The 12846-nt window shown below is 46.3% G+C and overlaps 1 protein-coding gene across 3 annotated transcripts in view; it reads right to left on the bottom strand.

The window, feature by feature from the left end:
• APP (amyloid beta precursor protein) overlaps window positions 1-12846 on the bottom strand; it is a 365769-nt gene that overhangs the window by 127092 nt on the left and 225831 nt on the right. For all 3 annotated transcript variants that reach the window (XM_075335061.1, XM_075335059.1, XM_075335060.1), the window contains exon 4: window positions 3343-3455. In XM_075335061.1, the coding sequence (XP_075191176.1) occupies window positions 3343-3455 (113 nt within the window). The remainder of the gene's footprint in view (window positions 1-3342; window positions 3456-12846) is intronic.

The raw sequence follows: 12846 nt of genomic DNA, 5'->3' as shown, positions 1-12846 counted from the left end.
ATGTTTTTGTGTTTCGATATATTTGTTAAATAATTTTTTGATTATTTATGGTGTGATCCCCTGGTATCTGTCTGCTTCTTTTCTTCTCTATTCATAGACTCCCCTTTTCCTCTTCAGAGCCAACCACATGTATGTAAATGAAAAAAGGAATATACATAACCTGAAACTGCCTATAAACAGTCCAATAATGATATCCAATCAATGGTAACTGGTATTCCTGCTTCATGAGACAGCTTTATTAATCTATCAATCCATACCATCCATTCTTCCAAGAAACTATGCATCTACCTATCTATCCATCCAACCTTCCATCAAACCATCCAACAATACATCCATCCACCCAATCTATTCAACAATCCACCCAACAATCCAGCCACCCATCCATCCAGCCACCCATCCATCCAGCCACCCATCCATCCAGCCACCCAAACATCCAGCCACCCAAACATCCAGCCACCCAAACATCCAGCCACCCAAACATCCAGCCACCCAACCATCCAGCCACCCAACCATCCAGCCACCCAACCATCCAGCCACCCAACCATCCAGCCACCCACCCAACCAACCAATCATCCAGCCACCCAGCCACCCAACCAACCACCATCCAGCCACCCAACCAACCAGCCACCCAACCAACCAGCCAACCATCCAGCCACCCAACCAACCATCCAGCCACCCAACCAACTATCCAACTATCCAACCATCCACCCAGCCACCCAACCATCGATCCATATAGCCAACCATCCAGCCACCCATCCATCCATCCATCCAGCCACCCATCCATCCAGCCACCCATCCATCCAGCCACCCATCCATCCAGCCACCCATCCATCCAGCCACCCATCCATCCAGCCACCCATCCATCCAGCCACCCATCCATCCAGCCACCCATCCATCCAGCCACCCATCCATCCAGCCACCCATCCATCCAGCCACCCATCCATCCAGCAACCCATCCATCCAGCAACCCATCCATCCAGCAACCCATCCATCCAGCAACCCATCCATCCAGCAACCCATCCATCCAGCAACCCATCCATGCATCCAGCCAGCCAACCATCCAGCCAGCCAACCATCCAGCCAGCCAACCATCCAGCCAGCCAACCATCCAGCCAGCCAACCAGCCAGCCAGCCAGCCAACCAGATATCCAGCCATGCAGCCATCCAGCCATGCAGCCATCCAGCCATCCAGCAATGCAGCCATCCAGCAATGCAGCCATCCAGCAATGCAGCCATCCAGCAATGCAGCCATCCAGCAATGCAGCCATCCAGCAATGCAGCCATCCAGCAATGCAGCCATCCAGCAATGCAGCCATCCAGCAATGCAGCCATCCAGCAATCCAAGCAAAAAGACATCCCATTAAACAAGGCATCCATCCTCCCACCCGATCCAACCGGAACATTCTAATCATCCACTCACTCATCCATCTAACTAACCATCAATCCAAATGTCCCTCATGAAACACATCATTATTGAACATGCTTACTGACTGGTTCCAGGTAATACATTTTTCTTTTTCTATTTACACTCAGCAATAAAGCTAATAAAGATATATCATAAAAACAAGCACTTGCTGACACCTACAATAGTACATGCAGTAGCAGCGACACCAGGACTCTGTTTCTGGAAGTGGTCTAGAATAGATGAGAGAACCTGTGTAAGGTCTGTTCGGCGGGTGCAGATGATCTGTACCTCCATGTGTTCAGACTTGGCTCAAATCCCAATGGAAATCAATGATTGGCTGTTCGGATCTTCGACCACACACAGCCCGCCATAAGCAGAACACTTCCAGGTGAGGGTGGGCGAAGTGTTTCCATTTCGGGGGGTTGCACACTACATCTGACCACAACCGGTGTTACCCCCAATGCGAGCCAATCAAACACTTCAAGCAGCACTAAGGGGGGCAATCTCCTTTTACTATATGTATTTCCAAGATGCTAAAATCAAAGCGGAGACCTGCGGTCTTAGAGACAAATGGCAGAGAGACACGGGGCATATTTCTGCGGCGGTGTGGGAGAAGGTAGTGCAAAATATTCCGCTGCTATCAGTAAGTGAGTCACAGAGGCTGTTGCAACCATTTTTAGTACACACAGTATATAGCACCCCAATATTTCTATTCAAAATTGGGGCTAGCCCTGACTCGTGTTGCTGGAAGTGTGGAGTGACGGATGCAGATGTGATCCCCCTTATGTGGAATTATCCGCGTCTGAGAAGATAGTGGACGGGTGTGCTGGACCTCATTGACTCTGTGTATGACTGTCGGACAGACCGTGGACCTCTGATGAGTGTTCTTGGATACATTGTGGAACACTCTATCCCTGAGAGCCATAAGACCGCTATCGCGCGGATTCTATACCAAGCACGAAAGATCATAGCACTATACTGGAAAAACAGTAACGCCCCAGATACTAGAGAGCTGAATGAGAAAATACAGTCAGGCTTGAGAAATATGTATACCAGAAGAGGAGGGCATATAAGAAATTCGAGGACCTATGGCCTCCATGGCTGGATACCCCAAATTTGGCCCCGATGACATTGACATGGTGCAGTATTTCCCAAACTCCAGTCCCCATGGCTCCCAACAAGTCATGTTTTGAGGATTTCCTTAGCATTGAACAGGTGATGGAATTATTCTCAAGGCACCACCTGTGCAATATTAAGGAAATCCTGAAAACCTGACCTGTTGGGGTCCGCGAGGACCAGAGTTTGGGAAACACTGTTCTAGAGCCTTGATAGCTGAGTTGTTTTAGCTTGTCTTTTTAGAAATTGATGTGTTACAATACAAACTTGGATTTTATGCGTTCCAGGCAAACAATCTATGTGATGCGTTGGGTGCAGATCAATGCCTAGTGATATCTTTGAGTATACATGTAAATATACCGTATGTTGAGATGGGAGGGGATTTTATATGGGTGGGTGGTTGGATAGGGATAGTTTTGCATACTTGCAGGTATGCGTAGTTTCTTTGTTTTTTTTAAAGTCGGTGTTCGGCCTGCAAACTGTACATCGGATTCGCGCATCTTTAGTCCAGAGGCCCGTGCCACATAGGACAATACCAGTATTATAAGTGGCACATGGTAAGTGGGGGCCTCGTGTTACAGGTCTTACATTAAGGCCCTTCAGTTAAAATATGGTGCAGGAATACAGCATGAACATAAACCATATATTAGGATCATCAGGTTACATGTCACTGGTACCAGTAAATGCCGGGAAACTGACAGGCCGTAAGGCAGCTCCCGCTGATGGATGTCTCTGCGGAGTCTAAGTGACAGGTCACCGGAGATCTGAAACACTGATAAATATGATGACATTTTAAAGAATATGTTTAACATTTGCGTTACCTCTTTGGCTACAGTGTGCCAGTGCAGATGGGTCTCACAGATATCCATCCTCTCCTGGTGAAGGAAGCGGCATTTATCGGGAACCAGAAGAGCGTCGCTCACAAATTCCCCAACTGCAACGTAAAAGAGAAAGGCATAAAATAAAAGTGTAGTGTAGTGTAAAGCAGAGCAAATACATGGATTAAGCAACACTCCAAGCAAAACACTGTGCGATGCCCAGAGCAGAGCCATTAGGGGCAACGAAGGGCACAAGGATCTACTCTATTGCGCTCTTTAAAGGATTTACTCCAAGACCACCCTGATCGGTGACCGTCTGGTCCCTGGGACTCCCTCGGTCCTGAGAACACGGGTGCACATTAATGGAGTGTGTGACCATCAGTCCATTCACTCTTATGAAAGTGGTAGTGTCTAAGTGAGCACCACTCTCGAAAATGAATGGAGCGAAACACCGCTCCACTAAAAAAAAAGGCATAGAATCTCCAGTGGCCAGGCGGACAACCTTAATACATATATCTTCCACCTTAGGGATACAATTTTATGATGCGGCCATTAAAATGACTTGTCTTAGTGATAAAAAAAAATCCAACCTATGTATTTTTCTTTTTTTACTTTTAGCAAGGAGTCTGCTGGTTCCCACAGATGCTCAGGTGCGGTTGGTAGCAGTCTATGCTTTTTTATAAATATATTCCATTCCTTGCTAATCCAAGTATGTCTGGCAGGTTCTGGTAAAAACAGAAGACCTCCAGGACTCGCGGAGGAGAAGACAAATCAACAGAGGGACATAATAGCCTCCTGAAATCTAGAAAAATCGTCTCTTCAGGGAGGAAGTAGACAAACTCTAGTGCCACCTATTGGAAGTAGTAATCCTAAAAGTCAAAATTGACTCTTTAACCCTAGAATGCATACCTGGGGCCTCACAGGCCTGCTAGGTTACTTGTTTTCTATTGTAGATGTCTATGGTTGTGCGTTCTAGGGTTAACAAGCCTGGTCAGTCTCCGCAAGGAGAATAGCTTCCCCTTAAGGGGCTTTACACGCTACGATATTGTTAATGTTTTATCGTCGGGGTCACGTTATTAGTGACACACATCCGGCGTCATTAACGATATCGCAGCGTGTGACACTTCCCAGCGACCTCAAAAATGGTGAAAATCGTTCACCATGGAGAGGTCGTCCCAATACCAAAAATCGGTAATGGTTGATTATCGATGTGGTTCGTCGTACCTGCGGCAGAACACATCGCTATGTGTGACACCGCAGGAGCGAGGAACATCTCCTTACCTGCCGCCGGCCGCAATGAGGAAGGAAAGAGGTGGGCGGGATGTTATGTCCCGCTCATCTCCGCCCCTCCGCTTTCATTGGCCGGCTGCTTAGTGACATCGCGGTGACGCCGCTGTGATGCCAAACATCCCTCCCCCTTGAGGGAGGGATTGTTCGGCAGTCACAGCGATGCCGCCGACCAGGTAAGTATGTGTGACGCTGCCGTAGCAATAATGTTCGCTGCAGCAGCGATCACACGAAATCGCATGCACGACGGGGGCGGGTGCTTTTGCATACGATATCGCTAGCAATTTCTAGCGATGTCGTAGCGTGTAAAGCCCGCTTTAGACCCTGTCTTAGCCTCTCTAACAGCCAGATCAGATCTCACACTTTGCACCGACAAGGTACAATCACCCCGAAACACTGTCTGCAAATTGAGGTTTTGATCTGGCATAAATCTTAACTCATATGACAAGGCTCGTTAATGGGTCAATTTTGACCTTTAGGATTGCTACTTCCAATAAGTGCATATTAGTTTGCTTATTTCCCAGAGGAGCATTATGGCTTAAAGTCTCCTCACTACTGGCATGTCGGAATGGTGTGTCAGTCTCCACAAGGAGAAATGCTTTCCTCTTAGAGAAATCTAGTAACCAGAAGTTCTGAAGGTTTTCTGATGCATGAACATCCATCATGGAAAGTTATGGTTTGTGAAATGGGGCCGTGTTTGGGAACAAATATTGCATTTCGTTAGTAGGCCATCAGTGAAGGTAGACCTATATTTAGTTTCAGACTGAGGTTTCTTTGGCCCATGAGAAGAAATTATTCTGAGGTCCACCCCCCTAGCTTAGCTGAAAATATACCTGAGCACGTTATATTTCATTGGAATTTGCCGAGAGTCATTGTACATAGAGAACATGTGATCAATAAGATTTTTCTGTATGCTTCTATAGACTATAGACTATAGACCTTAGTGGACGGTGTCTGCTCCAAAGTCATCTCCAAAATCTCAAAATTGAGTTGGCTTCTGATGGACCTTTAGGGCCCATGATTACTCTAATGCTGGTCTCACCAATATAACCCTGACTGTACATTAAAGGGAATCGGTCACCCCCTTTGATCACAAATATTACTTTAGATTGCTATATGTAAATTAGCCTATTAATCTACTGGGCGTTGTGCTTTGGCTTCTGGGAGGTTGCTTCCCTGTAAAAAATCCCCACCTCCATGCTGCATTATCCTTCCTGTTACCTCCTCTCAGTGTCTCAATGCAAATCCCGCACGTGCGCAGTAGAGTGTTCTTCAGCCTGCGTTCATTCACCCCCATTGAATCTATTGCGCATGTGCTGGTGAGAGTCAGCTCCACTTCTATTATTGGTGCGCTGTTCTAAGTTGTCCTCCCAACTTCCTGCCTGCGGGCTGGTGGGTGGGTAGACATACACATACATACCTGGGTGATTTTGCAAACAGGAAGTTGAAGGACATCTTAGAAGAGCACACTGATAACCGAGGTGGAGCTGAATCACCAGCGCATGCGCAGTAGATTCAATGGGGGGGTGAATGAACGCTGGCTGAAGAACACTCTACTGCGCATGCGCCGAAATTGCCAGCTGTGACGCTGAGAGGAGGTGACAGGATGGATAATGCAGCACGGAGGTGGGAATTTCTTACAGGGAAGCAACCGTCCAGTTGCTGAAGCACAACGCCCAGTAGGCCAATTTGCACATTGCGATCTAAAGTAATATTTGTGGAACAAGGCATCTGCTATGAGGCATACAGGTAAGACTACATTCACCATCCTATTACCTGTATGCCATAAGTAAGAGCTTAAAACGGTCAAAGGGGGTGACAGATTCCCTTTAACTACTGTAACAGAACTACAAAATCAAGTGTCTTATATTGGAGATCACAGTTAGACGCCACCACAAAGATGGTAGAGTATAAAGAGGATTGACTCCGCAGATGTGCACGGCTCCGGCACAGGGCTACAGGGAGCACGGTATAAGCCGCTGTCAGGAACCGGAGAGCAAAACTAGGGGAAAAATTGGGTCCTGGGTGAATCGTAAAACTACGAGATTCTCCACTGTGTGGAAACACGGAAAGACCCAAAGCAAGGTGACACTTAACGCTAACATAATTCAGTGCAGAGCAGCAAGGACCTGAGAGTTTAGAAATACAGGACCTTAAGATGCTAGATACAAAATTCGGAGGACCCCGTCCCTTTCACTATGAGGTGGGGTGGATCCACTTCCCCACACCCCAAAATAGTGAGCTCAAAACACAAAAGTCATCTGTAATATAAATTCCCTGACTAAGCACGCCGAAGATTTACAGCAAAAAAAAAAAAAAAAAAAAAAAATCAAATCACGGATGAAGACAGCGGTAAATTGTGCATTTGTGAGCCGCCGTCCCAGTGCCCATCACTAATGCTTCATACGGTGACCGCGCCAATGTGATTTAATGTGATTGACACATGAAGCTCATACAGGCCCGGGATAGAAAACAAGGCGCACACGTTTGCCAAATCTGGAAATGGAAGCAATGATGCCCTGTCCAAACCAGACAGGAAGCCTCCGCAGCCCTGATCGGATGTGTCAGGGACAAAACCGGGGAAGCACAGCGGCTCCGACAGATGGAGAGGAGAGATTAAACTTTCATTAACGAGAAAAGAATTGTACTGTGTGCAAAGGGGAGAGTAAGAAGATGGGAAAACGGGTCACAAACGTATCGCTGTCCTGTGGAAGTGTTATATCAATAGCAAATCAATAAATATAATCAGAATACAGCAAAAATTACAAGTCAGAAAATTACATAATATTTATGGAAAAGTGCTACGAGCATGTGTAGAGGCTGGTGCGCAGAGGACGGCGCGCAGAGGACGGCGCGCAGAGGACGGCGCGCAGAGGACGGCGCGCAGAGGACGGCGAACAGAGGACGGCGAGCAGAGGACGGCGAGCAGAGGACGGCGAGCAGAGGTTACTCAGCAGAGTTGGTGAGCAGAAGCTGGTGCGCAGAGGCTGGAGCGCAGAGGTTATTGAGCATTGATTGGAGCGCAGAGGCTGGAGGGCAGAGGCTGGAGGGCAGAGGCTGGAGCGCAGAGGCTGGAGCGCAGAGGCTGGAGCGCAGAGGCTGGAGGGCAGAGGCTGGAGGGCAGAGGCTGGAGGGCAGAGGCTGGAGCGCAGAGGCTGGTGCGCAGAGGCTGGAGCGCAGAGGTTATTGAGCATTGATTGGAGCGCAGAGGCTGGAGGGCAGAGGCTGGAGCGCAGAGGCTGGAGCGCAGAGGCTGGAGCGCAGAGGCTGGAGGGCAGAGGCTGGAGGGCAGAGGCTGGAGGGCAGAGGCTGGAGCGCAGAGGCTGGTGCGCAGAGGCTGGAGCGCAGAGGTTATTGAGCATTGATTGGAGCGCAGAGGCTGGAGGGCAGAGGCTGGAGCGCAGAGGCTGGAGCGCAGAGAGAGGGCGAAGAGAGGAGGAGTGAAGTGCCCCTATGTAATGTTGAATTCTGTGTAAACCGGTCTTCAGCTATTAAAGGGTGATGCATTTTATCATATTCCTGCCTGTAATAATAATAATACGACTAATAAAAACGTGATCCACACACAACACACAGTGTTAGATTCCCTTCAAAGATAACGTGATATCAGAACATGACCTACTGTTTAAATTGGGTTTTTATATGAAGCACCTCTCCAGCATTTTGTTTTCCTTTCAGATGTGGAGTCTGCAGTTGCCGGTAATCTAAGATCCCAGGACTCTAGTCCTTTACTTATCCAGTGTCTTTACCTTTTGTCAGCACAGCTCTGTTCTTGTGAAGACAATGTCTGACTGCTAGAGGTCAGAGGTAACAGTCACAAGCGCTCAATGCAACTCTATAAGAGCCAGAACAAGGCTCTCATAGACTTGTATTCAGTTATGACCTCCGGACCTGGAGCTGCTGGCAGGTCACAAAGTACCAGACTGACAGGAGCGGCACCGATAGTGTGAAGACGGAGGCTGGTTAGTCTAATAGTAGGGGCAGGGACCTTACATTAGTCGTACCACTCCAGCAGTTGAAAAAAAAAAATACAATTCTGGAGTGGTGATTTAAAGGTATATTGCATTTTCCTTTCATATCATTATCTGTATTAAAAAAAAATAAAAAAAAAACAACACATTTCACACTGGCCACTAGACCTAATGTTAGGGTATGTGCACACGTTTCGTTTTGGTGTGACAAATAAAAAGCAGCGTTTTGTCACAGCATGTGCGTTTCCAAAAGCATCCAAAACACTGTTTTGGATGCACTTTGAATGCATTTTTGCCAGTGCGGTCCCACTCGGCTCTGCTACATCCCATAGAAACATGGCTGGCTGCGAGACAGAGCCGCGCAATCAGAATGACCTCGGATGAACTACACCCGACTTCATTGTAATCGCGCGGCTCTGTCTGTGTGCCGCAGCCTGATTAACAATCACAGGTGAAGGACTCAACGGTGACCGCAAATCCCCTGAGTGAAGTGAGCCACGCGGTCAGCGGTGCTGTCACTCAGGTGACTTAAAGCCAGCTGCAGTTCTCCACCCGAGACCTGTGGCCGCGGGTAACCTGAGTGACGTCACTGCTAATCGCGCAGCTCACTTCAGTTGCTGCGTGGAGCTGACATTGAGCGACTGTTCTACGGCCGCTCCTGTCAGCTTCATGTAGTAGAGTTGGATGCGTCGAGGGACCTCGTGCGGATTACGCCAGACCTGGAGGGGTATTTGGGGATTTTAATAAATTGGTGAAAGAGGGTTTTTTTTTTGTCTTTTATTCCAAATAAAGGATTTTTTTCAGGTGTTTATGTTTATTTACTTTCACTTACAGGTTAATCATGGGGCGTCTCATCGACGCCTGCAATGATTAACCTAGGACTTTGTGGCAGCTATGGGCTGCCATTAACTTCTTATTACCCTGATTGCCACCACACCAGGGCAATTCGGGATGAGCCGGGTAGAGTCCCGGGACTGTCGCATCTAACGGATGCGGCAATTACAAGCGGCTGCTGGGTGATATTTTTAGGCTGGGCGGCTCCCCATAACATGGGGCTCCCCATCCTGAGAATACCAGCCTTCAGCCGTGTGGCTTTATCATGGCTGGTATCAAAATTGGAGGGGGGGACCCAAAATCAAAATCACAGAATTGAAAAAAACAACTTCTCTTACTATGGGTGATAGTGTTACCCCTTAGGCCTTCATCTGGACAACCTGCTGCTGGAGGGTTTCAGTCACTTTGGCTCGGCACACCATTTTTGCAAAGTCAGTGGAAACTGGAAAGTTAGGCTGCCAGTTATATAGGGTTTGTCAGATAATTAAGGACATTAGCACCAGGTGCCAGATTAACACCAATAACTTACAGGTATCTGAAAGTTTTCTCTAATTTTGGTCAGTGTTCTTTTACAATAATATTTTTATTATGCGCTTTACAATAAATTCAATTTATGAAATAAGCTTAAAATACCGCGAGTTTCCTCATGTTAGGATATAACCACAAAGGACGCAACAATGACCTTAACATTTAGGAAATTGTATGTTGTTCTTCTAATTTTGATCTCCAGTGTAAATGTGTTATCAGTCATTGCACAGGGGTGGAGGTGAGCTGTGATACCACCTATTGTAAATGGTAAATCCTGTGATATACACTGTATATAGAGGTGTTATCCATTATTGTAATTCTATCTGTGAGGATAATGCTGCTGAAAATATTGTGTACAGAACAGAGAAGTATAAGTCGAGTATAACGCCTGGAGGCCAGTGTCAAAATTGCTAAAAATTTAGATTTTTTTTCTTTTTTGTATAGACACCGAAAAATAAAAGACTAAAAAATAACCTTTAGTCAGTCACATATAGTCCACTGGACGAAAAGTTTGTTTTCGTCATGTTACCGCAAGTATGGCAGGTAGGTAGATGTCTTTTTGGTAGCTTCCTATCTCAGGCGCCCCTCCATCCTCCGTGCCTGGTGAGACAGTGTCGGCTAAACGTGCCACCGCTGCCCCACATAACTAGGCGCAACTAACATCAATAAATATCAAAAAAACTTTAAATAAGAATCCATAAGGATACAATAAATAAAGGAAATGATGATTAAATTGATATTAAAATTAATATTTTTATTCAATAATTAAAATAAATATTTATTATAAATCCATAGAAATACAAGGCAGGAGAAAGTCCCATAAATTATAGCAGCAGTTTACCAGGAAAAGAAAGTGCTAACTGCAAAGACCACTATTATTTAAATAAATATCTGTTTATCATATATAACAAAGTGCATAGTGCAAAATTAGATATCAAAGTGATATGGTATATATGAAAGCGATATGGTACAATTATCCTGTATATCAAAGAAATAAAGTATAAAGATGTACTGATTTGTAAAGGAAATTAAAACTCCAATGTGGTCTGTAAATGATCCAAAGCGTGCCGCTATGCCCCGACGCGCGTTTCAGCGATCCTTTCCTCAGGGGGTGCTATTAACTAACATCAGCGGTATTTTGCCGCAAAACCGGATCCGTCACAAATGCGTTTCAGCTCCATTCATTTCCTAAGGAATCGCTGCAAGATGCGGTCACATGCAGTTGCGTGTTATCGCCATTCCGTAGGAAATGAATGGAGCTGAAACGCATTTGTGATGGATCCGGTTTTGCAGCAAAATACCGCTGATGTGAGCGTGGCTTAAGTGTACGTTTTTTGGAGTGTACCTTGAAGGTTAACACAAAAATCGGATCATTTTCTGATTCCATATTACCTTTAAAGATGATAAATGGGAATTTTATGACTAATTGTTCTCCAATGTAACAATAACTTTGATGATGAGATCAAACCCTCTGTTTCTGTTCCCGAGAAGCAGCGCCGCTCTTTCTCATAGGCTGTGTGTGGTATTGCAGCTCGCTTGGATGAGGCTTAAATGCAGTACCACACATGACCTATAGACAGAAGTGGCGCTATTAGTCTAATCTCACTGCGTCCTCTCTATAAAGCATTGCCCTACATGTCTGGAGTTGTAAAAAACGGGTGTAATCCAGGGTCCATTCATTGCTGGACGAGAAGAGAGCCAAATAGCCGCCAATAATCTCCTTACGCAAATCACATCAATGGCATTGCTCTCTTTTGATCTCGATATCTGCTTGATCTTTGTGTTTGCATTTGGTCTTCTTGTAAATTAAAAGCAAAATTGCAAAAATCCGCTCCGCTGCGAAGGCAAAGAGATAATGACTTCCGAGGTCCGAACTGCAGGATAATATAGACCGCTCAGTCCATCTCGTAATATTGCAGCCAGATGTGAGCAGGATCTTGCCTTCTCCAGCCAAGATGCCGATTTTCTTCAATCCGTTAATAAGGGATAAGGCGCAGACAAAATCTGGTAGGGAACTCGTAGCTAAAAACTGGACACGGGAAGCAGACGTCAAAGACAAGTAATCAGAGGAAATACTGGAACAAGCAGAGGCCGGGGGCAGAGGACAGGGCTGACAACCTGCCGGCACATTATTTTCCAAGGTTGTCAGATTTTTGGACTATGTGAGACTTTAGTTTTAGAATTTTAATGTATAGGCAGATGAGGTTTTCTATATTTTCCATAATCTGCAAATACAGAGCATGTTTCTTACAGGGAGAGATCAATCAGTGTTGTGACGGAGATCCAAGTCTGCCCGAGAACGAACACATTTACAGGGGCAAGTAATGACAAAAACCTTAAAGGGAACCTGTCACCAATTTTGGTGACTATACCACTAACTGGGCTCTTATATGCAGCATTCTAGAATACTGTATATAAGATCCCAGGCCGCTGTGTAAAACGTAAAAATCACTTTATAATACTCACCTAAAGGGTCGCTGCGGTGGAGTTGGGTCATATGGGTGTCTCTGTTCTCCGGTGTCGGCGCCGCCTCTTTCGCCCATCTTTGTCCTTCTCCTTCTGAAGCCTGGGTGCATGACGCGTCTAGGTCATCTACACTCACCAGCATTGAGGTCCTGCGCAGGCGCACTTTGATCTGTCCTGCGCAGGGCAGATCAAAGTACTGTAGTGCGCCTGCGCAGGACCGGCAAGTGTGTAAAACATAGGACGCGTCCTGCACACAGGCTTCATAAAGAGGACGAAGATGGCCGAAAGAGGAGGCGCCGGCACCGGAGGACGAAGACGCCCATATGGCCCAACTCCACCACAGCGACCGTTTAGGTAATTATTATAAAGTGATTTTTACGTTCTACACAGTGGTCTGGGCTCTTATATACAGAATGAATGC

The sequence above is a fragment of the Anomaloglossus baeobatrachus genome, chromosome 2 (genome assembly GCF_048569485.1).
Source record: "Anomaloglossus baeobatrachus isolate aAnoBae1 chromosome 2, aAnoBae1.hap1, whole genome shotgun sequence".
In the NCBI taxonomy this organism is placed as follows: domain Eukaryota; kingdom Metazoa; phylum Chordata; class Amphibia; order Anura; family Aromobatidae; genus Anomaloglossus; species Anomaloglossus baeobatrachus.
This window is presented reverse-complemented; position numbering and strand designations above follow the sequence as displayed.